Source organism: Lampris incognitus, chromosome 14 (assembly GCF_029633865.1).
Source record: "Lampris incognitus isolate fLamInc1 chromosome 14, fLamInc1.hap2, whole genome shotgun sequence".
Classification (NCBI taxonomy): Eukaryota; Metazoa; Chordata; class Actinopteri; order Lampriformes; family Lampridae; genus Lampris; species Lampris incognitus.
This window is the reverse complement of record NC_079224.1, coordinates 33,639,242-33,666,088: the sequence shown is the minus strand read 5'-3', so window position 1 is coordinate 33,666,088 and position 26,847 is coordinate 33,639,242. Positions and strand designations below refer to the sequence as shown.

Sequence of the window (26,847 nt, the reverse complement as noted above, 5' to 3'; positions counted from 1 at the left end):
ACTTCGATACGCACCATGCTTCATTTGCATCGAAATATCCAGCGGGGGACAGCAGGAAAAGGGCATGCGAGGAGCTACAGCGGAGAGTGCAGACGAGTCAGCAGCAACTACGTGTGTGGACCAAGCAAGGTGACGGGAATTCCGCTAGCTTTGCGGGGGCTTTGGCAATAGTAAGGAATGGAAAGTCATTCACAGATGGCGAGTATGCCAAAACATTCATGCCTGATGTGGCCAATGAACTGTTTGATGACTTCCCAAATAAAGACAAGATAATCAAACGAATAAAAGACATGCCCCTGTCAGCAAGAACTGTGCACGATCGTAGCATCATGATGGCAAATCAAGTCGAGGAAACACAAATTAAGGACATAAACGCCGGGACATACTTTTCTCTCGCGTTAGATGAGTCAACAGACGTTAGCCATCTATCTCAGTGCAGTATCATTGCCAGGTATGCTGCAGGTGACACACTGCGTGAGGAAAGCTTGGCTGTTTTGCCAATGAAAGGGACAACAAGAGGAGAGGATTTATTCATGTCTTTCATGGAGTTTGCTAAAGAAAAAAAACTACCGATGGATAAACTTATTTCTGTCTGTACTGATGGTGCACCCTGTATGTTGGGGAAGAACAAAGGATTTGTAGCGCTTCTCCGTGAACATGAAAAGAGAGCCATCCTAAGTTTTCTTTGCATCCTGCACCAGGAGGCGCTTTGCGCTCAGACGTGTGGCCAGGAGCTTGGCGAGGTGATGTCTCTGGTCATTCGAGTGGTCAACTTTATTGTTGCCCGAGCTTTAAATGATCGCCAGTTTAAAGCTCTGTTAGAAGAAGTTGGGAATCATTATCCCGGTCTGCTTTTACACAGCAACGTGCGTTGGTTGTCAAGGGGGAAGGTGCTCAGCCGTTTCGCAGCTTGCCTGAGTGAAATCCGGACTTTTCTTGAAATGAAAGGCGTCAAGCATCCTGAGCTAGACAACACTGACTGGCTCCTGCAGTTTCACTATCTCGTGGACATAACTGGCCATCTGAACCAGCTCAATGTGAAAATGCAAGGTATTGGAAATACAATCTCATCTCTTCAACAAGCAGTGTTTGCATTTGAAAGCAAGCTGGAAGTCTTTCTCAGGGACATTGAAACAGGTCGTCTTCTGCACTTTGAAAGACTGCAACAATTTAGAGATGCATGCTTAGCAAGTGACTCCACTCAACATCTGGATCTCCAGCAGCTAGCTGGCTTTACTTTCAATCTCCTGCAGTCATTCAAAGCACGTTTTGGAGAATTTCGTGCGCGCACTGGTCTTTTCAAGTTCATCACTCATCCACATGAGTGTGCAGTGGACAAAATCGACCTGACATGCATCCCCGGGGTCTCTATCGGAGACTTTGAGCTGGAAGTTGCTGACCTGAAGGCATCAGACATGTGGATGAGTAAGTTCAAGTCACTTAATGGAGAGTTGGAAAGTCTTGCGCGACAGCGAGCAGAGCTGGCGAGGGAACACAAGTGGACAGAAATTAAAAATCTTCAACCTGAAGACCAGCTGATTCTTAAAACTTGGAACGAGCTTCCTGTGACATACCACACAATGCAGCGTGTGAGTATTGCCGTATTGACCATGTTTGGCTCTACATATGCATGTGAACAGTCTTTCTCGCATATGAGGAACATTAAGACCAACCTACGCTCACGTTTAACTGATGGAAGCCTCAACGCCTGCATGAAGCTCAACCTCACCACGTATGAACCAGACTACAAGGCCATCAGCAAAACCATGCAGCACCAGAAGTCGCATTAAAAGTAAGACATATTTAATTTATTATACGTTAAAAATACTATATGGCTCTCAATGAAATATATTTAGAAATATTTGGCTTTTATGGCTCTCCCAGTCAAAAAGGTTCCCGACCCCTGCCTTAGTGGATCATTTGCTCAAGTCATCATGGTATTCAGTAATTACCAACAAAGACAAATGACTGTGTTATCAATGTAGGAGGTTATAATCACCCAGACAGTATGCATCACATTCAACAAGACACCTATTAAGTCTGGTTAGAAAAATGGCAGACTTCATTCGTTCAGCTGCATGAGGAATTGTTTTTTTTATTGTGTGTGTTTGGTGGGGGGGGGGGGGTCCTGCACACTTTTCCATTTCTTATGTTGCTACCATTTTAATTTAGCACTCACTAAAGTCCAATGACAGCTTCAAGACCAGGGGTATAAGTAGGTTCGCTGGTTAATTAGACTTGTGAATGAATCCCTCTTAGACCATCTTGCCACTTTTTTTTTGTCCATCCCTAAAACCTGAAATGAGAACTTGGAATGCCAGGCAAGGAGTAATTAGTTTAAGGTGCTTGAAGTTCCTGCTCAGATAACAGAATCAGGGCCAAGAATAGATGAGTAAAAGAGAAAGAAGAGCGGGAGAGGGGGTGTGGAGAGAGAAGGAGAAAAAAGGTTTGTTCCATTACATTATTCTGAGTGGCAAACCGAAGTGCATTATTGCTATTTTGTCCTGTTGTGTTATTGTGCGATTGTAACCAGTATGGAATCTGTAGATGGCGCTCTGAGTTTATTGAAGAGGCTCAGGCCTAAACCCAATCAGCGGCAGATTATGTGCAGCTCTCCCTTCACATTGTGGAGTTTACTACCAGCAGAAAGTAAAGGCCCTTCGCCATATGATGGTCAATAGTCAAAACAAAAGCATTGATTGTTCATTAAAGGCAAAAATGAAAAGTAGTTTAGAAATAGAAAATCCCTAAAATATAGTTGCTGAGCTGAGGATCTGTTTGGTGCACCAAGCATCCTTCCAATCTGCTCAGTGATTTAGCTTATCGAGAATCTGACACCCTCGGCAGACATGATCAATCTATTTAGGAAATTTCATACACAAAGGAGCATGTGACGCTTTGTGAAATTGCAAATATTGATTGGAAACGTGCAGCATCCCAGCACATCCACCACATGCTGCCAGCAACTTAATGCATTTTAATTCATCACTTTGCTAATCAATGTCATTACACTTGCAATAACAATCTATTGGGCTAATCGACACATATGCACGTACCTCTATCTTTGTGAGGACCCCCATTGACTACATTCATTCCCTAGCCTTTAACTCTAACCTTAACACTTACCCCAACATTAACCTAATCCTAACTGTAATCCTAAACCTAAGTCCTAACCCTAACCAGAGCCTAAACGAAATGAGGACCGACCAAAATGCCCTCACTTTGCAAAAGTGTCCCCACTTTGACAGTTAAAAACTCAAACTGTGTTACACACACACAGCACACACCTGATGCTTGTCATGCTTCCAGTCTCAGAGCCGAGCTTGCATCTCTCCAGCTGAGTGGCAACAATCTGTCTTTCTGCTTCCAGCTCCCTGGTCAGACGCTCAAACTGCAGCTCCTGAGGAGAAAGTGTGAAAGAGAGAGAGAGAGAGAGAGAGGAGAGAGAGAGAGAGAGAGAGAGAGAGAGAGAGAGAGAGACGAGAGAGAGAGAGAGAGAGAGAGAGAGAGAGAGAGAGAGAGCGAGTGAGAGAGCGAGAGAGCGAGAGAGAGAGAAGAGAGAGAGAGAGAGAGAGAAGGAGAGAGAGAGAGAGAGAGAGAGAATCAGCAATATCAAAATAATTTGGCTGAAAATTTACCGTCACATTTGTGTTGTCCCTGTTGCATTTGCAAGGGATGGGATTTAATGATTTTGAGTCTGGCAGTAAAAAGACAGCTGAAATATTGCACCCAACAGTTTCAGGCTGCTGGGCTTCAGCATGGAACAGTCAAACAGTTGGATAGGTTACTCTGAATGCCTGAGGTCTGTTTTACCAAATCAAAGCAGACCCTGGTCATTTCATGTAATTTCGCTGTGACTGACATCCCAGGTTCTGCTGTGTTACAAGTTATTTTACATCTGACATATTGATTTGCAGAGCTGTGAAACCAAATAAAGCAGCCTGCCAGTGGTGACAGTGAAATCTTTAAATGGTGTACTCAAGTGAAACGGAACTTGGGCGTACTTGAGAAAAATAACCTTGATAAACCTAATGAGGCAATTCAAGTAGCAAATTGAGATGAATAAACACATGTTAGTTCAGAGATAAATTAGCAAGTTGGATATTAAGTTTCACTTCCATTACAAAAAACAATAATTGACTATTGGAGGGAAAGGTCTTATTTTGCATTTGAATAGTCCTGTATTAAACTACCTAGACCTTGCATCTAGGTAGCACATCTGTCACCATCTTACAGTGCTGTGGTTGCAACCAATTCCCCAATCCTCTGTGAATAGTATACATGGCCATTGAAACTCTAGTTAATGTTCATGGCAATTTGCATATGAAACAAACTGTTGGTTTCGGGCGTTATGCCACTGTATTGTTTACAAGGGTGGGGATTCCTGCAGTCAGTTGAGACTGAAGAGGTCACTTATACTAGTGATGAAACACTTCTCTCAATAAATGTTGTGTCCAGATGAACTGCTTCAACTTTCTGTGATTTTCTTGCCTCGATTATTGAGCATGCATAAAAAACATAGATCTTGCAATGTTTTATATTCAGTGATGAAACCAGCAACACTCCAGTGCATGGGTGTTAATCTCTGGTTTTGAACCCAAATCTGAGTCTAGGGCACTTTTCCGAAGGGTCGCCACATGGCGACAGTGCTATTAAGTTTTTAACGGGACTAATGCAGCAGCTACCTAGAAACTCATGTGTATGATGTTTCCTGTCAGACTGGGACAAACTATCCATCCATCCATTCATTATCCAAACCGCTTATCCTGCTCCCAGGGACGCAAGGATGCTGAAGCCTATCCCAGTGGTCACTGGGAGGCAGGCAGGGAGACACCCTGGACAGGCCGCCAGGCCATCACAGGGCCGACACACACACATTCACACCTAGGGACAATTTAATATGGCCGATTCACCTGACCTACATGTCTTTGGACTGTGGGAGGAAACCGGAGCACCCAGAGGAAACCCACACAGACACGGGGAGAACATGCAAACTCCACACAGAGGACAACCCCCTAGGTTGGACTACCCCGGGGCTCGAACCCAGGACCTTCTTGCTGTGAGGTGACCGCCCTAACCACTGCACCACTGTGCTGCCAAACTACAAACTACAGATGACAAACTAGGCAGTTCCAAATTCAGGAAATAAGCCACGTTTTTGCGGTAAAAGCTTTCTCAGAGCAGTTGTAGGTTATATTAAGTGTATTAATCACAGGTACTGTGCCTTGCACTAGGCACCCTCTGATGGAGTCAAACAACATAGATTCTATTGTCCACGCACACACACGCACGCACACACACACACGGGCACACACACACACAATTCTAACTTGGGTAAATCAGCAAATGATTCATATTCTCATCAAATCATCAGATAAAGTTTATATTATATGTATAGCTCAATGGGTAGCCTTGGAAGCATATCGAGGCGATCCTGTCTGTCACCAGCGCTAACAGGGTAGGTGTTTTTCCTTCCCATTGACACTGTCACTGATACTTAAAAATCTGAGCACTCATAGGCTTCAAGACACTTTAGATGGAAGTGTTGGGAGTACCGGGAGGCTTATGGTTTGGGTAACTTTAGATGTTATCACTTCTGATACTGATGCAATTTCCAGTCCCGCCTGTCGAGTCTAGCTCTTATTGAATCTAGTTCCAATTTTAAGAGGCCCAATCTGTGATTTATTTGGCCATATAAAATTGAGGTATATTTACATACATAATTGAGTTTGGTTTATAGATGGAAAAATAAGCATTTCGTCTTTTAAAACCAATGGAAATCGAAAATTATGGGCCTGTTTTACTCCAATGTTGACAAACATTACCCATGTATAGAAACATTTTAAAGCATCAGAAAACACTAAAAACTGAGATTTACTTATTCAGTGTTGGTCATTGCATTAAGAAATCTGTCAATAGATTTGGAAGTGACAGTAGGGTCCAATCCTGTGCTTTGTATTTTGGCAGCGGGGCAATCCTTTACTTTTGAATTAGAATTGTACCTTGAACATATTTTTTTGAGGGAGAGCAAAAGTCAAGATGTTTCTAAAGCAAAAGCTACCTTTATTTTTTTAGCAGACTTAAGGTACTTCAACCAATAAATTGTCAATGATGGCATGACAAGGTATCTTTCCATTCATTTTAGTAAAGAAATGGGGTAAAATAAGTAAAAAATATTGTCCTCTTGAAGGAATTTCTAACGGGTTATTAATACCTTGTGAGTATCATGTAATATCACTATCATATAAAACTTTCAAGTCCGATGTTTTTGTATTGCACCTGAGTGTGAGTCACGAACAGTGCTGACTATAGCAGAACATGAGGCGTTATGTTGACAGACTGGAAGAGACATTGAAAACGGTCCCATTCTTTCCGGTTTAAATGATGCGAAAATAAATGCTTAATACTATGTTATCATGCAATATACCGCATTACTCTTTCTTTAGTGAATCTTAGCCACATGTTAGAGTGTGGCCCAGTGGTTAGCACTGTTGCCTCACAGCAAGAAGGTCCTGGGTTTGAACCCCAGGTCCTTTCTGTGTGGAGTTTGCATGTTCTCCCTGTGTCTGTGTGAGTTTCCTCCGGGTGCTCCGGTTTCCTCCCACCATCAAAAAGACATGCATGTTAGGGTTAATTCTCCTGTCTGTGCCCCTGACCAAGGCAATGGAAAGAAGAACTGGAGTTGGTCCCCGGGTGCTGCAGCCGCCTACTGCTCCTAGCTACAGTGTGTGTTGGGATGGGTTAAATGCAGAGGATGAATTTCCCGACAGGGATTAATAAAGAACATCTTATTTGCACTGGTAAGTCATGTCATAAACCTAGCTTACATAGTCTAGTCTACACACTGTGTGGACACACTCTGTAACTAGTGATGAAGACATTGGGCAGAAGGTCCCAGCAGTTGACTAAAGCTTTTTTATAGACTTTTTTTAATGACCACTGTACATACAGTATTTCACCAGTTTTGGGAACACACTTAAAGAACGCTTTCAAGATCGGACGAGCGAATTTGAAGCTCCCATTTCGTACCGATTCCCCAAGTACTTGGAAATGTGGACCCACTACAGAAATGGTTCTGGATATCCAGCTCTAGTTGGTTCATACTGCAGGCCATGGGCATTTGAATTCTGCAAGCAGGTGCAGGAGTAGTCAATGAAGAAAGGAGTGGGTTTAAGTTAGATGTATGTTGATGTGACGCAATGCTCGCGCACAAATCTGCAACGATACTAAAGCACACTTAATTCCTGCTGCTGACCCCAGTGACAGCAGTGTGCGGACTCCTATTTGTATCCTCCAATACACAATTTGAGCATACATCTGCGAACATGCATTATCACGCACACACTTTACAGCCTAACACACTTGTATTTGTGTAAACAGAAAACAGGAAAATGTTCTTTGATGTCGTCTCTCTTGCAGTCAAATTCATCTAAATTTCCTCAGCTCCAGCTACACTTATAAAAACAACTCATCAGATGACGGAGAGAAATGAGAAAACATCAGAAATACTTGAAAATAAAACAGTCAACAGCAGCACACAGAGGAAAACGAAGATGGGGGGGGCTTGGAAAAAGTATACAAATTGGACTTTCTTCTCCTTCAGAGGGGCTAACTAACCAGGCAGAACCAGGAGAATATTCAGTTGCGAGCCTCCTGAAGAACAAAAAAACAAAAGCCATTTTTCACCCATCCTCCCCCTCCTCTCCCCATTCCCTCCAATTCAACCCTGACAAGCAGACACCTGTTACTGAAACATGAGAGAGAGAGAGAGAGAGAGGAGAGAGAGAGAGAGAGAGAGAGAGAGAGAGAGAGAGAGAGAGAGAGAGAGAGAGAGAGAGAGAGAGAGAGAGAGATGGAGAGGGGGGCATATATGGTTTCAAAAAGAGATGTTTAAACAGAGAAAAGAAATCTAAATTGACACCAAAGCTGAGAGAGCGACAGAGACATGGAGACTCACATACCTTCACATGGACCATGCTTTACAGACACCAACACCATTGAAATGACCAGATCCTGCTTTTCTCAAATTACTCCTCTTCGAAACAGCAACAAACTTCTCCAAACCTCATCTGTCCTGCTTGAGACGGAGCAGGCCGTGTGAAAGAGAGAGAGAGACGAAGAATGACCCCAAGTATCACTTGAGCTAACAGCCAGTCAGACTCTCTCTCTCTCCTCTCTCTCTCTCTCTCTCTCTCTCTCTCTCTCTCTCTCTCTCTCTCTCTCCTCTCTCTCTCTCTCTCTCTCTCTCTCTCTCTCTCTCATCCTCTCTCCTCTCTCTCTCTCTCTCTCTCTCTCTCTCTCTCTCTCTCTCTCTCTCTCTCTCTCTCTCTCTCTCTCTCTCTCTCTCTCTCTCTCTCTCTCTCTCTCTCTCTCTCCACTCCCCCCCCGTTGGGCCATGAAAGAACTCTAACTCACGCACAAACACACACACACACACACACAGTGTGTGTTCAGTCAGGCACAAAGGTCCCCATGGCAACGGAGCATTTAGAAGCCCCGTGGCATTATTTATGCAACGTTGCATCACAATGGGCCCTCCTACCAGCCGACCCCTGCCAAATCCCCGTTGCTCGCTGGTCTCTCTCTGTCTCTCTCTTTCTGTCTCTCTCTCTCTCTCTCTCTCTCTAGCAATCTTTCATCAGACCATCTGCACACACCCATACACACACGATGCACCCACCAAAAAGCATTTGTTTTTGTTTTTTGTTTGTTTTTTTTAAGGGGTGATGGGCAGAGGCAAAGGATTGGGAGGGAAAAGCAAGGAGATGCATGAGACACAGAGAGAGAGAGAGAGAGAGAGAGAGAGAGAGAGAGAGAGAGAGAGAGAGCGATAGGGAGGGAGGGAGGGAGGCTGAGAGAGGAGAAGTGGAGGAAGGGAAGAACGAAGAGGATGCAGAGAGGGAGAGATGCTCTCTCAGTCTCTCTCTCACACACACACACACACACACAAACACAAACAAAGAAGATGTACTGCATTGGTTGGGAAATGGGATATTGCAAATGTATATTTAGCGAAGGACATTGATTATGTGGTTACAATAAACACACCCCATACCCCATTCCTTAACACGCACGCACGCACACACGCACGCACGCACACACACACTGCGCGCACACTATGCCATATTATTATTGTTACAAGTACATAATTATCATTACATTATGTGCACATTAAAGTGGCAGTATGTGTGTAATGCTCTAGTAACCTGCTGCAAGTTATAGGCCGACTTCTACTCTCACACTGAGAATGATTCTACATACGTACACAGAAATCCACATTTTATGATATAACTTGTTAGGCATTTCTGGAGCCTTTAGGGGCGCTGATTGAGAACTCCAGGTCCTCCTTCATTTTCAAAAGATATACCTGTCTTCAAATGCTATGGCTGCAAGACATATAAATGGAAAGTAAAATTGGACCAAGTATCAACCCCTGAGGCACGTCACAAGTAATCACATCTCAGGGCGACGTGCAGGTAGCCACCAAGAGACAGAGAAGGTCCTATTTGACAGGTATGATATGAACCAATTCAGGGCAGTGCCAAATACTACACAAGCCCAGTTCTGAAGTCTGCCAATTAAAATTCTGCTACTATAGGGGGATCAAACCAGCAACCTTTAGGGCCACGACAGCCATCCATGACAGATTTGACTGTCATGAGATCGTGAAATCATTATCGTCCATGACAGACAGAAGCAGCTTTTCAAGCCTTTCTACAATTTCAGCCTTTTATTTTCAGAGATGATAATTAAAAAATGAGAAGCATATAGTTACTCAAAACCGAGGCATCAAGGCTTTTTCTGGGGGGGGGGGTGGCTGGACCACTGCACATTTGACAATCATTTGGAACACAACCAGTAAAAGTTAGCCTTTTATTCTGGCCAAGAAATACAGGCCAATGGGTGCAAAAGCATTTATAAAAAAAGCCAAAGGGGAAGATGTCTCATGTATGAAACAATATCTACAAGACGTATGTGGACACATCTGGAAAATTAACAGGGTGGCAAATTTGGGGTCTGATATTGTGACTCTTGTCTGAAAAGTGACTCAGGTATTTCTCGGTCACAGACGAATCCTGGATAACAGAGGAAGGAACATTTTCTACCCTGTTCTCCGAGCCCCGAACGCTGTGTCTATACAGTCTTTTGGAAAAACATTTCATCATGGTTTTTCCTGGATGACTGTTAAGTTTACTGGACCGTCTAAATGTTGACTACACTTAACACATATCAACACTGTGAACAGACCTACTGAAGATGAGACCAAGCTTTGATAGGTATAGAGTGAATACGATAAACATTACTCGGGCAAGGGTTGCCCCTATACCTCTTGTTATACTATAAACAAAATATGATAATAATATAATATGAATATAAATCATACATTCATCACTGCTATTTCTCATAATCATTTTTGGCTCTTATCTTGTGCATTTTTGTTTGCATAAGTACGCTTGTGGTAGCTCGTGTTTGTGTGTGTGTGTGTGTGTGTGTGTGTGTGTGTGTGTTTGGTAGTTCAACAAATGTAAAAAAAAATCAACAGCAACATAAAAAAGGGGGGGGGGCTGATGCTAATTTAACAACATGCACAAACATGGAAAGCAATTCTCACTTACCCAGATGCAACCGACTCAGAATTGGAAGAACCCATGACCTCCCCCCAGGTCACAAGCCCTTACTGAGCCAAGCGCGCCGCGCGCACACACACACACACACACACACACACACACACACACACACACACACACACACACACACACACACACACACACACACACACACACACACACACACACACAAGTCCTCCACAGCTAGTCGTCTCATCAACAGCATCTCTCTCTCTCTCTCTTTCTCGGTGTGACACAGACTAGCTAAACCAATCACAACATCTCTCTGAACACGTCCAGTGGAGAGCACCATGCAAAGCACTAGCCTCCAGACATCTCTTTATTCAGATTTGTCTTGGCTCTTCTTCCACAGCTGTTATGCCTGAGTTTGTGCGGCCAAAAGGCACATAATAATAAACATTAACAAGTGGACATGTCGAACGTGCAGAATCTGTGTGTGTGTGTGTGTGTGTGTGCATGCACGGGCATGTGTGTGGGAATAATCACGGGCTGATAAAGTAATTAAAGTGAAAAGGGCTACGATTAACTATTCTTTAACAAGCAACTGCCTCATCAAGTGCTTATCCAATGATTGCATTACAAAAGATTCAAGTCCAATCTTAGCCTATAACCGGACATGCAAGACAGACTGATAGAGAGGCAGCGGGGCCATAGCCACTAGGTTACAGGAAAAGCCAAGCCCCTGCAAACCCCATTAAAGCAATTAGTAAGGTAAAATAAATGGCTATGGGACAGTGGTGGACTGCTTGGGCAACCAGCAAGCGCTTTGTGTGTGTATGTGTGCATGTTTGTTTGTGTGTCTGTGTATGTCTCAGTGAGTGTGTCTATGTCCCATAGCTGTAGCTCGCTCTCTCTCTCTCCAGTGTAAAGCGGTCTAATTGTGCCCTGTGGTGTCTGGCTGGCATTTAGCTGTTTCAGAAAGGAAACCGTTCAATGAGAAAATGTCAAAGTAGCTATATAGTAATGACTACTGCTGTCTGGCACCGTTATCTTAGGCTGGAAAATTATTACACCCGGCCGGCAACAAAATCGACCCGGCGGTAGGGGTAAACAAGACGAAAACAGAGGACGGGCTGCTCAAACAGAGAGAGAGAGAGAGAGAGAGAGAGAGAGAGAGAGAGAGAGAGAGAGAGAGAGAGAGAGAGAGAGAGAGAGAGAGAGAGAGAGAGAAGAGAGAGAGAGAGAGCGCAAGTGAGTGGAGCGAGGGAGGGCCATGGAGAAAAGAGGTGAGAATAGAAGAGAGGAAGAAGAGATGAAAACGGTGAAATTGAGAAAGCGGGATGACTGGTTCGGAGAGATTAAGAGCACACTGGATACCACAACTACTTAAATGCTCATCCCAGACCAGACAGATTTGTCTTGTTCGCTGATATCTGTGGCTAAAGGGCCCTGGGTTCAATTCCAAACCTTGTGTTTTTACGACAGCCGCCATCTGCAACAGCAATGAAACCGATTTTAAAACTTGGGATTCCGGCATGTGCTCATAAATTATATGAAACTATTGAATGTCCATCAACCATGAAAAAAGGAATAAACAAAAACAACATGGACTAGAACAGTGCATGCAGTAGATTGCAGATCTCCACCAGGCATATCTCACCTTCTCTGGTGTTCGGACTAAGGCGGAAGAAGAGGGGGAGGAGTTGGCACTCACTTGCGGTGTAAAACAGGTTTTTCAAAGGTTTTAAATCACCAAAACCACGACAGGTCCTTGATCATACAGTCATAACTGTGCACAAAACTTATTAGGCTGACAGGCCCAGTAGTATGCGAGATTAGCAGCGGACAGATACCCACAAACATGGACTGGTTGTGTTTTTCTGCCATTATAAGACTTTTGCGCAGAGCACAAGTTGATTGAACGGGAAATATGAAAAAAAGTTGTTATGCAGTGCTCAAGCTAAAAAAAAATCTACCTAACAAAACCGTTTTGCCTGTCAGTCTGTGGATGTGCAGCCTCCTAGGTGGACCCTCGCATGCACGCAACCAAGTCTAATACGAACTTGCACTTTCCATAAAGAAAAGGTTTGCTATGAGACCATTTTGGTCAAACCCTCACCCTGTCTTTATTTCCATAAAATAATAAAGCTGGGTAAACCGTTCACGCACACGTGACTCACATCTATGGTTGACTCAGATCGGGCAGCGACAAGAATATGCAACACTTCCTGTTTTGACTGCAACCTGGAGGAAGTTGCTCCTTTATAACTTACGCATTTTTTCGGATTATCAAAATTCTCCTAAAAACTTCTGATCATGTCGCTGCTCGATCTGAGTCAACCGTGGATGTGAGTCGCGCATGCGCGAGCTTAAGTGGCAGCGAGAACAAGCGTTTATTAAAGGTTTTGAATCACCACAGCCACGAAGGGTTCTTCATAATACAGTCATAACTGTAAACAAAAATTTGAGGCTGATAGGCCCAGTAGTATGTGAGATTATCATGCTCTTGCACACATGAAATGAAACATTGTTTCCCCCAGCCCACAGCAGTGCAACACAAAGACAAAAACACATCCAAAAACTACAAGAACTACAAGAACACATATATCCAAACTAACACATATATCTCAACTAAACTACAAAAAAAAATCACTGTCCAGGAGAACGAATGCCAGCCAGAATGACTGTCAGAACTGCTGGTCTGCATGGGCTAGCAGTTAGCTAGGGCTAGCAGCATGGGCTGAACGGCCTGCCCCGCTTCCACATTCTGTCAGACCGCCCTCGGTGTTTCCTCTTCGGGCGCAGCTCTGTTTAAGGCCGTGGTCCTTGGGCCCACAGGATGCAGCAGACCAAGCTCCCCTCAGCCGATCCAACGCTAGCTCTCCTGGCCAGACACCTTCGACACACCTCCCCACACGCCGACACCAAAAACACATAGCTTGCCCCGCTTCCACGTCCTGTCTCGTTATTATCAGTTATAATTATTTGCGGACACAGACTCACACACAACTAAGGGGACAAAAATCACAGAAAACTAAAAACAATCAAACAATGAACAGTTTCTTAGGCCAGGTAAACCAACATATAAATCCATCTTATCACAATCAAAAGGCAGTGGTGAGAAGCACTTTGTGAGCAGAAATTTGAATGAGGCTATTAGGGCTGAACGATACTGGAAAAAATTCACATTGGGATATTTTTTTTTCTCTGTGATATATATTGCAATGGCGGCACAGTGGTTATTGTGGTTGCCTCACACCAAGAAGGTTCTGGGTTCAAGCCCCGGGGTAGTCCAACCTTGGGGGTCGTCTCGGGTCGTCATCTGTGTGGAGTTTGCATGTTCTCCCCGTGTCTGCGTGGGTTTCCTCCGGGTGCTCCGGTTTCCTCCCACAGTCCAAAGACATGCAGGTCAGATAAATCGGCTATACTAAACTGTCCCTAGGTGTGAATACGTGTGTGTGTGTGCGTGCGTGCGTGTGTGCATGCGTGTGTGTGTCGGCCCTGTGATGGACTGGTGGCCTGTACAAGGTGTCTCCCCGCCTGCCGCCCAATGACTGCTGGGATAGGCTCCAGCATCCTGCGACCCTGAGAGCAGGATAAGCAGTTTGGATAATGGATGGACTTGAACAGCTCTATTTGGAAAGATTGTAGAATGATTTGGGTGATTTTGTAGGGGAGTGCATCTGCATAGAATATAAAAATAATAATAAACGAAAGCTGAATTGTAGAGATTTTGGTTTTTGTTGAAGTGTGTAAATATGTGGCCGCCCTACGGCAAGAGCTTAAAAAAAAGGCAGAGAAGGATCAACAGCTGACAAACACACATCCTGTATGGGTTGGAAATAAACGCTCCAAAATACACATGGTTCATAATTCACAATATGCAGTCTGTACTTCACTGAAATAAAAATGACAGTGAACGAGAGAAGAAAAAAAACCACCCAGTCTTAACGATAATTTAAAATTTTAAAACTCCACACAACTGACATTGCTTTTCTTTTTGCAACCAAATCTTCCTTTTTGTTGTTTTTCTCCTTTTCCACGGCCATTTTGAGGATGTAATCGACGACATTTGTTTTGGTTGTTTGATAAACTGATCAAGAATGATCGTGATTGGTGGTTCGCTGTGCATGCAGAGTCTGCACGTCACTCACCAGCAACAACCAAGAACCCTCAAATCCATGTAAATCACGTTATATCAGACATGCTTCTCTTGTAGATTAGTTATGAAGAAGCATGCAAGTTTTCCTTTTCTGTCAAGCAGCAAAAAGTTGTAGCATGAGATGTTTTGAGATAATTTGGCTTGCTTCACATTGCACGTCCCGCAATGTGACTACTGCACATAAATACTATATCGAGATGACGAAGCTGAAACGACATATCGTGCAGCCCTAGAGTCTATCGACACCACATATCAAATAGAGGAGAGGAGCTTGATCCAGAGTCCTGGTTTAGTCTATATTCATGGATATGGTTGTTTAATATGAGGCACAAAAACATGAAAATGGTGGCAGTAATACCAGATACCACAATTTGTTGCTTGTCAAACAGCCCAAAAATGTGGCTTAAAATCAAGTCCTGCAGCACCGTCCACCCGAATCACAGGCGCCACTTCTGTAGGCTACATCCCCTCACCCCCACCTCCAAAAAATAAAATAGAATAAAAAATAAATATGCTTAGCCAAACCAAAAAGACACTGTTGTATCTGTTAAGGATGTGAATATCTATTAAGGACTGGAATGTGATCGGTTGTGTTACTAAGCATCAAATAAAACAAACACATGATGCGTGATATCAACTGTGTGACTTAACCAAATGTGTGCCTTTAACCAAAGCTGTGGGCTTCTTACACCTCCCGGGTTTAGGAATCAGGAACACTTAAACAAAATGCAGTTTCCCCCAGCAGTGGTCCTTGGGCCCACCGGATGAAGCAGACCAAGCTCTCCCAGCTGATCCAGCGCCAGCTCTCCCAGCAAGACACCCTCAACACACCTCCCCGCACTCCACACGACGACATCAAAAACACCACAGTCAGCGCCAGGTGAGGCCACTGCCAGACCGCCCTCGATGTTATCGGAACTGCCGGTCTGCATGGGCTAGCAGTTAGCTTTGCCTGCTCCACTTCCCCATCCTGTCAGACCGCCCTCGGCGTTACCTCCTCGGGCAAAGCTCCGGGCAAGGCTGTGGTCCCTGGGCCCATAGGACACAGCAGACCAAGCTCTCCCAGCCGATCCAGCACCAGCTCTCCCAGCCATCAAATGAAGACAAAACTTAGACGCAGACGTGGACAAAGACACTGCATGGACGGTACCGGTATGAGGCCGCCACAAATGTGAATTCGCGCCGCCATCGTCCGACACCGGCACTGGGTGAGGCCACTGCAAATGTGAACCTCGCGCAGCCATCTTCCCACTAAGAATCTGATAAACATCAACGTGCCGGCTTACAGTACTAACTTGTCTACAACAAATATCAGTAACATTCATTACTACATTGCATTTTTGTCATTGGCGAGGTATAAAAAACACACCAAAGTTGGTGGAGAGTTTTGGTGTGTGGAACGGTCATCTACATATAAAAATCCCCATTTTATTTTCATGACAGTAGTTCAGTTTTTTTTGACAGGGATAATATGGGAAAAATACAAATTACAAGAGCTTTTATGTCTTTTCTTATACATAGAAGAGCACCCACAGTCATTTTCCTAAGTTGGCACTTGTGACACAGAGTATTTAGCCGAAGCTTTCAGCCGAAATCCTCCCCCACTCACCTACCCACTCACACTCTTAAGATGAACAGCTACACAAGGAGGGTCCATTCAGACTGCTTCCAGACGTGTTTTGCCCTCTTGGTGCTGCTGTCTCTGCAGCTTTCAACATTACTTAAGAGTCAAACTCTTAGGCCTTGTTCAGACTCTACTACTACTTCTAATTCTACTACTGGTTTCGGCTGCTCATGTTAGGGGTCGCCACAGCAGATCATCCGTTTCCATCTCTTCCTGTCCTCTGCATCTTCCTCTGTCACACCAACCACCTGCAGGTCCTTCCTCATCACATCCATAAAACATCTCTTTCGCCTTCCTCTTTTCCTCTTCCCTGGCAGCTCCATCTTCAGCATCCTTCTCCCAATATATCCAACATCTCTCCTCCACACATGTCCAAACCATCTCAGTCTTTTCTCTCTTGCCTCGTCTCCAAACTGTCCAACCTGAGCTGTCCCTCTAATATAATCGTTCCTAATCCTGTCCTTCATCACTCCCAATGAAAATCTTAGCATCTTCAACTCTGCCACCTCCAGCTCTGCCTCCTGTCTTTTCGTCAGTGCCACTGTCTCCAAACTATATAACATAGCTGGTCTCACAACCATCTTTGTAAACCTTCCCTTTAACTCTTGTTGGTACCCTTCTATCACAAATCACTCCTAACACTCTTCTCCACCCACTCCACCCTGCCTGCACTCTCTCCTTCACCTCTCTTCTGCACTCCCTGTTACTTTGAACAGTTGACCCCAAGTATTTAAACTCATCCACCTTCATCACCTCTACTCCTTGCATCCTCACCAGGCCTTGTTCAGACTGCCAGCCCAAATCAATTTTTTTTTGTGTGGCATATCCAGATTGCATCCAGATGAATTTTACAAAGTCTGGACAGTAAAAAAATACATGAAAGGCGATTTTTGCAAATTGGATCTAAACCACATTTGGAGGTGGTTTGAAATGCGATTCCAATCGGACTTCTACAGATGCATCTTAGTCCAGACGCTCTGGCCACCCAAATCGAATTTCAAACTGTCTTTTGCATCATTCGCAACGTGACACACAACGAAGACGTCAAATCCAAAGTGACGAAAGCGGGGCCCGCCATGAATGCCGCATGGAACATCGCAATGTATACCAGCCTCCTCCATCGCCGAGTTTGTCTTGTGCGACGGAAGAGTTCTGCACCGTGACTTGACAACGCGATTTCTGTTGGTAAACCGTGCCACCAGCGTATGTGGTTACTCACGCCTACGTCGTTACCACAGCAACCCACGCAGATAGGTTGGCGATGTCTGGAAACACAAATCCGATCTAATCACTTGCAAATGACAGTGCAGACAGTCTGTCCTAAAGATCTGATTTGAGAAACAAATCCCGATCTGCCTGCAGTCTGACCTCTGCTCCTCAACCGAGGGCACCGAAAGAAAAGGGCAATGGCTGTCAGCCTGCATTATCATGAAACACAGTGGTCCATGCGACAACCTGTCCACCTGTTCTTTTGTTTACTGGTCTCTACCTGTATGGACATACGCACGCACGCACATACACACACACACACACACACACACACACACACACACACACACACACACACACACACACACACACACACAGGTTTAGGTCACTTTTGGGGACATTATATAGACTTAGATTCATTCCCTAGTTCTTAATCCTCACGTTAACCATCAGAACTACAGGGCTAACCTCAACCATTGATCCAAAAATCAGCTTTTCCCCTAATTGGTGACACAGCTTTTGTCCCCAATTAATCTTTCTATCAAAAAGGGGGCCGGGGTGTCCGGGTGGCGTGGCGGTCTATTCCGTTGCCTACCAACACAGGGATCGTCGGTTCGAATCCCTGTATTACCTCCAACTTGGTCGAGCGTCCCTACAGACACAATTGGTCGTGTCTGCGGGTGGGAAGCCGGATGTGGGTATGTGTCCTGGTCACTGCACTAGCGCCTCCTCTGGTCAGACGGGGCGCCTGTTCGAGGAGGGGGAACTTGGGGGAATAGCGTGATCCTACCACGCACTACGTCCCCCTGGTGAAACTCCTCACTGTCAGGTGAAAATAAGCGGCTGGTGACTCCACATGTATCGGAGGGGACATGTGGTAGTCTGCCATCCTCCCCAAATTGGCAGAGGGGGTGGAACAGAGACCAGGATGGCTCAGAACAGTGGGGTAATTGGCTGGATACAATTGGGGAGAAAAGGGGGGTAAAATCCAATCAATCAATCAATCAATCAATCAAGGGGAACAAATGTCCCCATTTTAGAAAAACCTGGTACACACACACACACAGACCTGTAAGCATTTCTATTTTACTTATCAATGTCTCATGCAGTTACTTCAGTTCAGAGTGGAGATGATGGAAGCAATAAAGTCAGCAGTAAAGAAGAAACATAATTTTTGTGACTGCTCCAAATGTTGGCAAGTCTCTGTGGCGGTTACAGCTGTCCCCTCAGAGCGGCTGACCTTAGATGAGGTCAGAAAAATGGCCTCTAACAAGCACATTACTGTACATTGGGTGACTGTGCGGACTACTGGACAGGGGATGCCAGGGCCCTCTCTCTCTCTCTCCACCAGTTGATTGTGGCCATCTTGGCCCATGTCCAGACTAACACAGATCTTTTCAAGAACTGGCATCATCAGGCACCGGAAAACCTGCATGCTCTCGGAGGACACACTCTTGTTAATATCAAGCATTAGCTATGCCTACCATCTTACAGCCATAATGGAATGATTTCCATCTAATATTGATTGATTATCAAGGGAAAAGCTCACATAATGATGCTGAGATGGTCTAGTGTACATAATGAAAATCTTCTGATACCTGCAGCTGCAGTTTCTCAGCTGTATTTTCAAATTTCGAAGTTTCCAGTGGCATATATCAATAGTTTCAGTAGTCTACGAGAGTGTATACTGAAAGACCGCAATGCACTTGTGTTAATGTATTTGAGCATTTATGGAGTTTATACAAGGTTCAGCGTTTTCAGTTTTTATTTTTCAAAGCCATCCAGCATGCCGAATTTCGCCACAAGAGGACACTGTTACATAACCTCACACAAACAGGAACAACTTTCAGATCTGTGGAAACATACAATCCAGGTGAAAATCAGTTTAAAAATCTGGGTATTTTTCGATGAAAATCGGTAAAAACTGAAAACCCTAAGCCTCGAGTTTATACAACAGTGGGCCGGACATGAGGGGTGGGACGGAACCTCAATGGGCAGAACTGCATGGCGGCTTGACAGATCCAGGCAAGCTTGTGATGCTGCTGGGGCTGAGCAGCTCCTGCTGCCACTAACCACCTCGGATTCGAGGTTGGTCCGATACGGTGTGGAGGTAAGAACTGAGGCCTTGGGTCTGGCTCCCGTTCGAGCCCACTCGACTCGGAATGGGCACTGATGGAAGGATAGCACATGGTTCCATGGCTTCCAGCGCAGTGGTGAGGCTCCACTCCATCACATCAGCTTCACGCACATCAGATAGTCCATTCTCCACAGCACTGAGCTCTCAACTTGGGCACCAGATTCGGCACCGGCTCTCGCACTGGTCGATGCCAGCCACGAAAAAGTGTCGGCAGAGTCTGAGACTGCAGCCTGCGATAGGCGGAAGGATACTGATAGAGCCAGGGATGCCTGCATGTACGAGATATGCTTGGACTGGTCAAAGGCGAACTGACAGAAAACTATCGATTAAGTTTTCCTTTTCCCGGATTTTATCCTCCAGCCTGTATGTAGATCAGGGGTGGGCAATCTTGTCCAGAAAGGGCCAGCGTGGGTGCAGGTTTTTGTTCCAACCAAGCGTTACACACCTGTGTCTCCTAATCAAGTTCTTTAGCAATGACTCTACTGGTTGATTAGTGGGATCAGGTGTGTAACTGCTTGGTTGAAACAAAAATCTGCACCCACACCGGCCCTTTCTGGACAAGATTGCCGACTGGGGACCGGAGTTTGCGCCTTGGTCTCGTCAGATTTGACTATGGCCGGACTCGATGAAGCAGCAATAATTGGCAACGCTATCTTCGGGAGGGGGGCGGAGTTGGCTTGTGTTCGTCACATGAATGCGTCTCTGTGTGTGTCGGAAAAGGCAGTGGTTCGGCCTGGAGTCGCCTTGTCACAGAAGTGGCGAGGTGTCTCCTTCGAGACTGCTGGCCGGAGAGATGCAGTTAGTGAACGCATGCAGTACGAGGGTGGGTGTTTGAACTAGAATAGGGATCAACTGGCCACTACATTGGGAGAAAAAGAGAAAAATCAGAAGAAAAAAAAAAAAAGATTGCCCACCCCTGCCGTAGATGTTGCCCTCCAGTCATGAGTAAGCCAAATTACAGTTCTCACACACAGCCATGTTGTTGTGGAATTCTCTGAAAACAGGCTGATTTAATGAATCTGTAAATGGTCCATAGAAAAACAAATGGATCTTAAAACACGCCTCAGCACTCAGCAAGCAGACAGAGCAAGCAGCCGAAGGTAAAAAATAACGAACAAGTAAATAAATAAGTACAATCCAAAAATTGAAATATCAAGGAGCGATACCAGGTAGTAAATATAATTTAAGATTATCAAGAGAAGAGGCAGCCAACACACTCGGCAGTGTGATGACTCATGTGTGAACCTCGTACACACATGCAAACAGATGCACAAACAAACATACAGGCATGCACACAGTCAAATAAAACACACACACACACACACACACACACACACACACACACACACACACACACAATCCAAATGTATTGTCCTATTTCCACTTTGTTGTTTTGGCCTCGAGTTATCCTGGGGCTGGAAATAAAGAAATAAACGAGTGTCTCAAATGCCAACATTTTGTGAGACACAGCGAGGGGCGCACAAAGGAAAAACAGACAAGGCACGACACCCACAATGAATGCAGTCCCTCGGATACACTACTTTTCCTCCCAGCGCTTCTTAAATAAGAAACAAAGCAAATATTTGATCCTCTTTCGATGTTATGAACTATATTTGCCAGTGTGATGAGTGAGTTTGCACTAAACAATTACAAATTATTCTTCGGCAAACAAAATTAGCGGGTAGCGATTGGAGGCGGGAGGAAAAGTCAAACCCACCCAGTGGTATTGCTCGGTCGGCATAACAAAATCTCCAGAAAAGAAATACCAGATCAATTATCCAACGGTGAGCATAATTAAAAATCTCCGACATACCCTCGACACCATTAATGCCATTTTTTTTAATCATCAAAAATTTAATCTCACACATCACAACATCTGTAAATGGGATGGATGTGCTTGCAAACAGGCCGATTTTGTTTACCATTTTCATTTTATTTGCTCGTAACTCGCGCAAAAGGCTCCAATGCGTTTTCCTTGCTGCACAATAGAGCAGCACAAATTAACTTACAAAGAAACTGCATGAGCTGCGCTTACTGGAAGGATGAACGGCGATGCGGGGAAAGTGTCACGCCACTTCAATGGCTTCCTTTGTAACGAGCTGACGTCAGGTGTGAAGGACTGAAATGAGTTGGCTTAAACTCACAGTGACAATGGAAGAATGGACCGAAACGCCTCTAGTTGAAGGTGCCTGGACCGGCGGGTCGGTCCGTAGACACGCCGTGTTCTGCTTGACTGCAAATCAAAGAAAACGACTTGATGGAGCTCACATTAATTACCTCACAGGCGACCGGGCGAGAGGTTATGGAAAACACTGTTTTTGGCCTACAGCTATTTAGTTTCACACCCGGTGGGACAAAATACACCTGATAGTTTGTTATGCAAAAGAAAAAAAGGGTAAATCAAAATATTTAAATTTCCCAATAGAAGGCCAAGAAGCAAAAATGCTCAACACACATAGGCCAAAGTAAAACAGGTAGGTGGGCCAAAGTAAAACAGGTGGGTGAAAGCCAGGCTAACTATTAGTTAGTGAGAAAAATGGCAACTATATAGAGACAAAATAAGCACCGACACAGTGGTCTGCCCTAAAATGTGAAAATAAATGTAAATGCAATGCTTGGAAAGCTTTTTAATCTTACAGGATTTCCTTTCACATTCTTACAGGGTCCTGCAAATTGAGAAAAAAACAGCAAGAGCAGCCATATATTCCTCTTAAGTGTTTCGCAACTCCAGACGACTGTATTACTCCTAATGCGACTGTTCTGAATAAAGACCTAAACACGCTACAGCAACAGTCAATGTCAGTTCACGTCTTGCTATGAATTAATTACAGGAGGCTTCAAATACTTGACGTGGTAGATGTTTCACTTTGGACGGAAAGTCTTGCATCTCAAACCGCGCTCTCCTGTCAGCAGCTGTATTGGCAGTGAAGATGACGGACGATTACGGAGACAAAGCCAGCAGATGTGAGGTATAAAAGGTTGAATGGCTAATCAATCTTATGATTGATCTGTAGAGGGGAACGGACAGAAAAGCAGAAGCAGGGCTCTCCTGATGTGAGCCTAAACAGACTACACACAATCTGATTAACACAAGGCATGAAATATCTGTGTGTGTGTGTGTGTGTGTGTGTGTGTGTGTGTGTGTGTGTGTGTGTGTGTGTGTGTGTGTGTGTGTGTGTGTATCTGAGGGATGTTCCAGCTGGGAGTTTTGGAACCCTTTAGCCATCAGACTTGTTTATCTCGTGTATCAAAACAGGCAACATATTACCATTTTAGCTCATATTCACCACCTTTTAGATCCTTTTCTACACTCTCGTGCTTTCATCACCTATAATTTACACATTACACACACACACACACACACATACATACTGCAGCCATGTGTGCATGCATGTGTGTGTAGGGACCACGTGTTTGTTGCACTGAGAAAAGAATTTGAGGGGCATATGTGGTGTTGTGAGTGCATGTGAGTGTAAATGTATGGCATTTTTCTGTTCTCTCACGCCTGACCAAGTTTCTGTGCCCCACAATTCTCAGGAAGCGGATGGAATTCTAGCTGTGCGTGTGTGCGTGCATGTGTGTGTGTGTTTCTGTCCCTCTCCACCCAGAAACAAATACAACCCCAGTGTGTTCTGTCAGGCTGACTCATGCACAGCCCAGAGACAACACAGCTGAGAGAAAAACACAAAAAGAGTGGAAAATAAACCGTTTTAAACAAAGAAACAATTATCATGATGTCAGCGGAGTGCACAAAGAAAGTGAGGGAGAGAGAAGAAAAACACGGTGAAAACAAAACAGAAGAGAAGAAATCAATTTGACCCCACCATCAGCGGGTACACTGTCAAAGACCACCTCCCAACACGTCCCCCATTCATTTCTCTCTCCGTTCCTCTCCTCTCCTCCCGGCTCATCTACTTTTGGCTTTCAGCTTTCGTTTTTCCTGCACATCGATGTGTGTGTGTGTGTGTGTGTGTGTGTGCGCGCGCGCACGCGCAGGGCTATTTGGCCTACTTTTAAAGTGTCCTGCCAGCATGGCCGGTCTCTTGTAACTACTCCAGATTCACTCAGGTATTCAAAAACATGTAGAATGCATTTTATCTTCTTTCAGAGTTTTCACGCACTTTGGCTTCTGCATATCCCATCTTAGAACACACTTCATTAGCCACACACACACACACACACACACACACACACACACACACGCGCGCGCGCGCAAAAACGACTTATCTTATCTCTCCATGAGCTGAAAGCCACATATTAATAACTGTATCAGTGTTAAATTAGGTCCTATATAATAGAAACTGTCATGTCTCGCTCCACACACAACATAAATAGTTCTAGACACTATCCAGATCATAAAGACACACACTGTCTTGCAAACTTGCCAATATCCGAGCTATTTTAGGCCTTTTTCTTTTTTCTTTTTTTTACAGAAAGTGACTCTTTCCTAAATTCTACCATAAATGATGTACACCATGGTGTATTATATGTTTATTGTAAACTCGGCAAAAGGAAAATAATCAAAATGATGACAGTGTGCTGACAATGCCTGTTTATTGGATAACATTCAGATAAAATAGTAGTTAGGGGGAATTTAGGGATTTTAAGTTTGACACAATGGATAATTCAGGTCCCGAGCAGCACATCATAAACACTCAAAATTAAAGTATTAAAAAAAAAAAAAAGCGTAGCAGTCTACTCTGTTTCCTACCAACACAGGGATCGCCGGATCGAATCCCGGCGCTACCTCCGGCTTGGTCGGGCATCCCTACAGACATAATTGGCCGTGTCTGCGGGTGGGAAGCCAGATTTGGTCGCTGCACTAGCGCCTCCTCCAGCCAGGAGTAACATGATCCTCCCACGCGCTACGTCCCCCTGGTGAAACTCCTCACTGTCAGGTGAAAAGAAGCGGCTGGAGGCTCCACATGTATCAGAGTAGACATGCGGTAGTCTGCAGCCCTCCCCGGATCAGCAGAGGGGGTGGAGCAGTGACCAGGACGGCTCGGAAGAGTGGAGTAATTGGCCGGATACAATTGGGGATAAAAAGTGGGAAAAAAAACAACAAGCAAACAAACATGGGAATCTCCATGTCTGATAAAAACCGCGTGCCAATTTAGAATCCACATTTGCTCAGGAAATCTTTTTTATTCTGCCTCAAATGTCCTGGTATAGAGACATACTACATGGTACTATGAATATACCCATTATCCAACGAATGGAAGAAATACTGGCCGGACAGGTCCTTTACCCTCCCGCCCATGTGCCAAAACAAACAGAGTGTGAAGACTGAGGTTCTTAATTGGTATTCTCCCCTGCAGGCAAAATAATAAGTAAGAAGAAGAAATCTACTAAAAAAAAATCTTTATCTGAAATGTAAGCGTAAATGTCACATATTTATCTTGATAAGAGGAGTTATTAACATTATGGTTTCAGGCTAATACACTCCCCCAAACTCTCGGCACTTCAAAGGCATGAAAATGGCACGGGGGCCCGCATGTTGTGTCTACATGCAGTAGTATCTGTACAACCGGCAGGCTGTACCAAGTGTGCATGTGTACACACCAGTTTCAGACCACATGGTGAAGTACTGTTAGTCTAGTCAGTCCAGGCTGCCTTCAATTAGGTCTACTGTTAATGTTGAATTGTGTGGGAGGGTGCTGACCTGTTCTTTGACGGAGGCGAGGATAGCAGAGGTGGTCTCAGATTCGGAGCCGTCTCCGTTGGAGGCATTGAGAACGGGGCTCAACATGGCAGCAGCACTGGCAGTGTCAGACGCCACCTTGGGCACTGGCATACCTCCTGGAAAAGAAACAGAGCGTGTTGCTGTCGCTGAAAATGCATGGACAAACACACACAGTGAGGGGTGAAAACACTGGTGCGTGCAGTCACACACACACACACTCACACTCTCACACACACACACACACACACACACACACACACACACAGACATGAAGATACACACACGCGCATGCATGCACATAGAGTTAACATCTGTCTGCATCCTGTGCCTTGTGGTGCATAGAGGTTTGGTCAGGCATGAGAGAACAGAAAAATGGCATGCAGTTGTAGTCACACGCACTCACAACACAAACATGCACCACAAACATCATGCATGCACACACACACACACACACACACACACACACACACACACACACACACACACACACACACACACACACACACACACACACAAACCTCATCTATGGATGGCAGTCACTCCTTAATGTACACTCTCTCACAGCGAACACATTCATGAGAAAACAAGTTGCCGGGGTGACACAGTCAGACACAACCGTGGGCGCTGGTTTACCTCCTATGAATAACAGACTGACACACATTCTCACACGTGTACGTACACACACACACATGCCCGCATGCACACACACAAGCACGCACACCAATGCATGCCTGCAGAGTTGTGTGTATGTGTGTGTGTGCGTTCCGTATGTGCCAAGAGGCAGCACTGGACAGTGTTGATATTAGTGCGTGTAATGTGTAAATTACATGTGACCGAAGTGCAGGAGGACACAAGCCTGGCATGTGCATCATAATCCGGGAGCTCTAGCAGCGGCTGTAAGAGCCAGCTTTACGCGCTGACGAAACGCTTGTCGGGAGGAATCTTCTGCACAATGTCCGCCTGTCTGCACGAACCAGACCACGGCCAAAGTAAGAACGCAAGTCAAGTGCCGCCTCAGAGCAGACAGCAAAGGTGAGACCAGAAAATAAGTACTCTCTCCTCAAGATAGACACAGAAGAGGACAACGAGGTGAGAGAGATGAGAATAAAGGAGAGGAAATGAAAGGTTAGGGAAGTGGTAGAGCCGAGAATAATTGTCTGCCGCCATTAACAGTCTGACTGGAATCCTTTGCGTGGCTTCCAACTCTCCAGAGTTTGGTTTTTCCTCCTCACATTTACCTACATACTTGTCTTTTGGATATTATGTTTTTCCTATGCTTTATTCTGCCTTTTATTTAATACATTCCCATTTTGGTATGCTGAATACATCCCTCTCTCCTGATCACCTTTCTGTTTCATTTCTTTCCAAAACTTCACTCCATATTTCATGACCTTTAACCTCCCTCTGTCTCACTTGCTCCTAGACCCATTTTATTTCCCTCTTGCTGTTAAAAGCTGAAATAGG

The 26,847-nt window shown here is 44.8% G+C and overlaps 1 protein-coding gene across 4 annotated transcripts in view; it reads right to left on the bottom strand.

Moving 5' to 3' along the window:
• The window catches only part of ctnnd2b (catenin (cadherin-associated protein), delta 2b), a 168,825-nt gene extending 143,331 nt beyond the window's left edge, over positions 1–25,494 (bottom strand). For all 4 annotated transcript variants that reach the window (XM_056292726.1, XM_056292727.1, XM_056292728.1 and 1 more), the window contains exons 1-2: positions 25,363–25,494; positions 3,288–3,400 (exon numbers count right to left, since the gene is read on the bottom strand). In XM_056292726.1, the coding sequence (XP_056148701.1) occupies positions 3,288–3,400; positions 25,363–25,494 (245 nt within the window). The remainder of the gene's footprint in view (positions 1–3,287; positions 3,401–25,362) is intronic.
• Between the last annotated feature and the right edge of the window lie 1,353 nt (positions 25,495–26,847).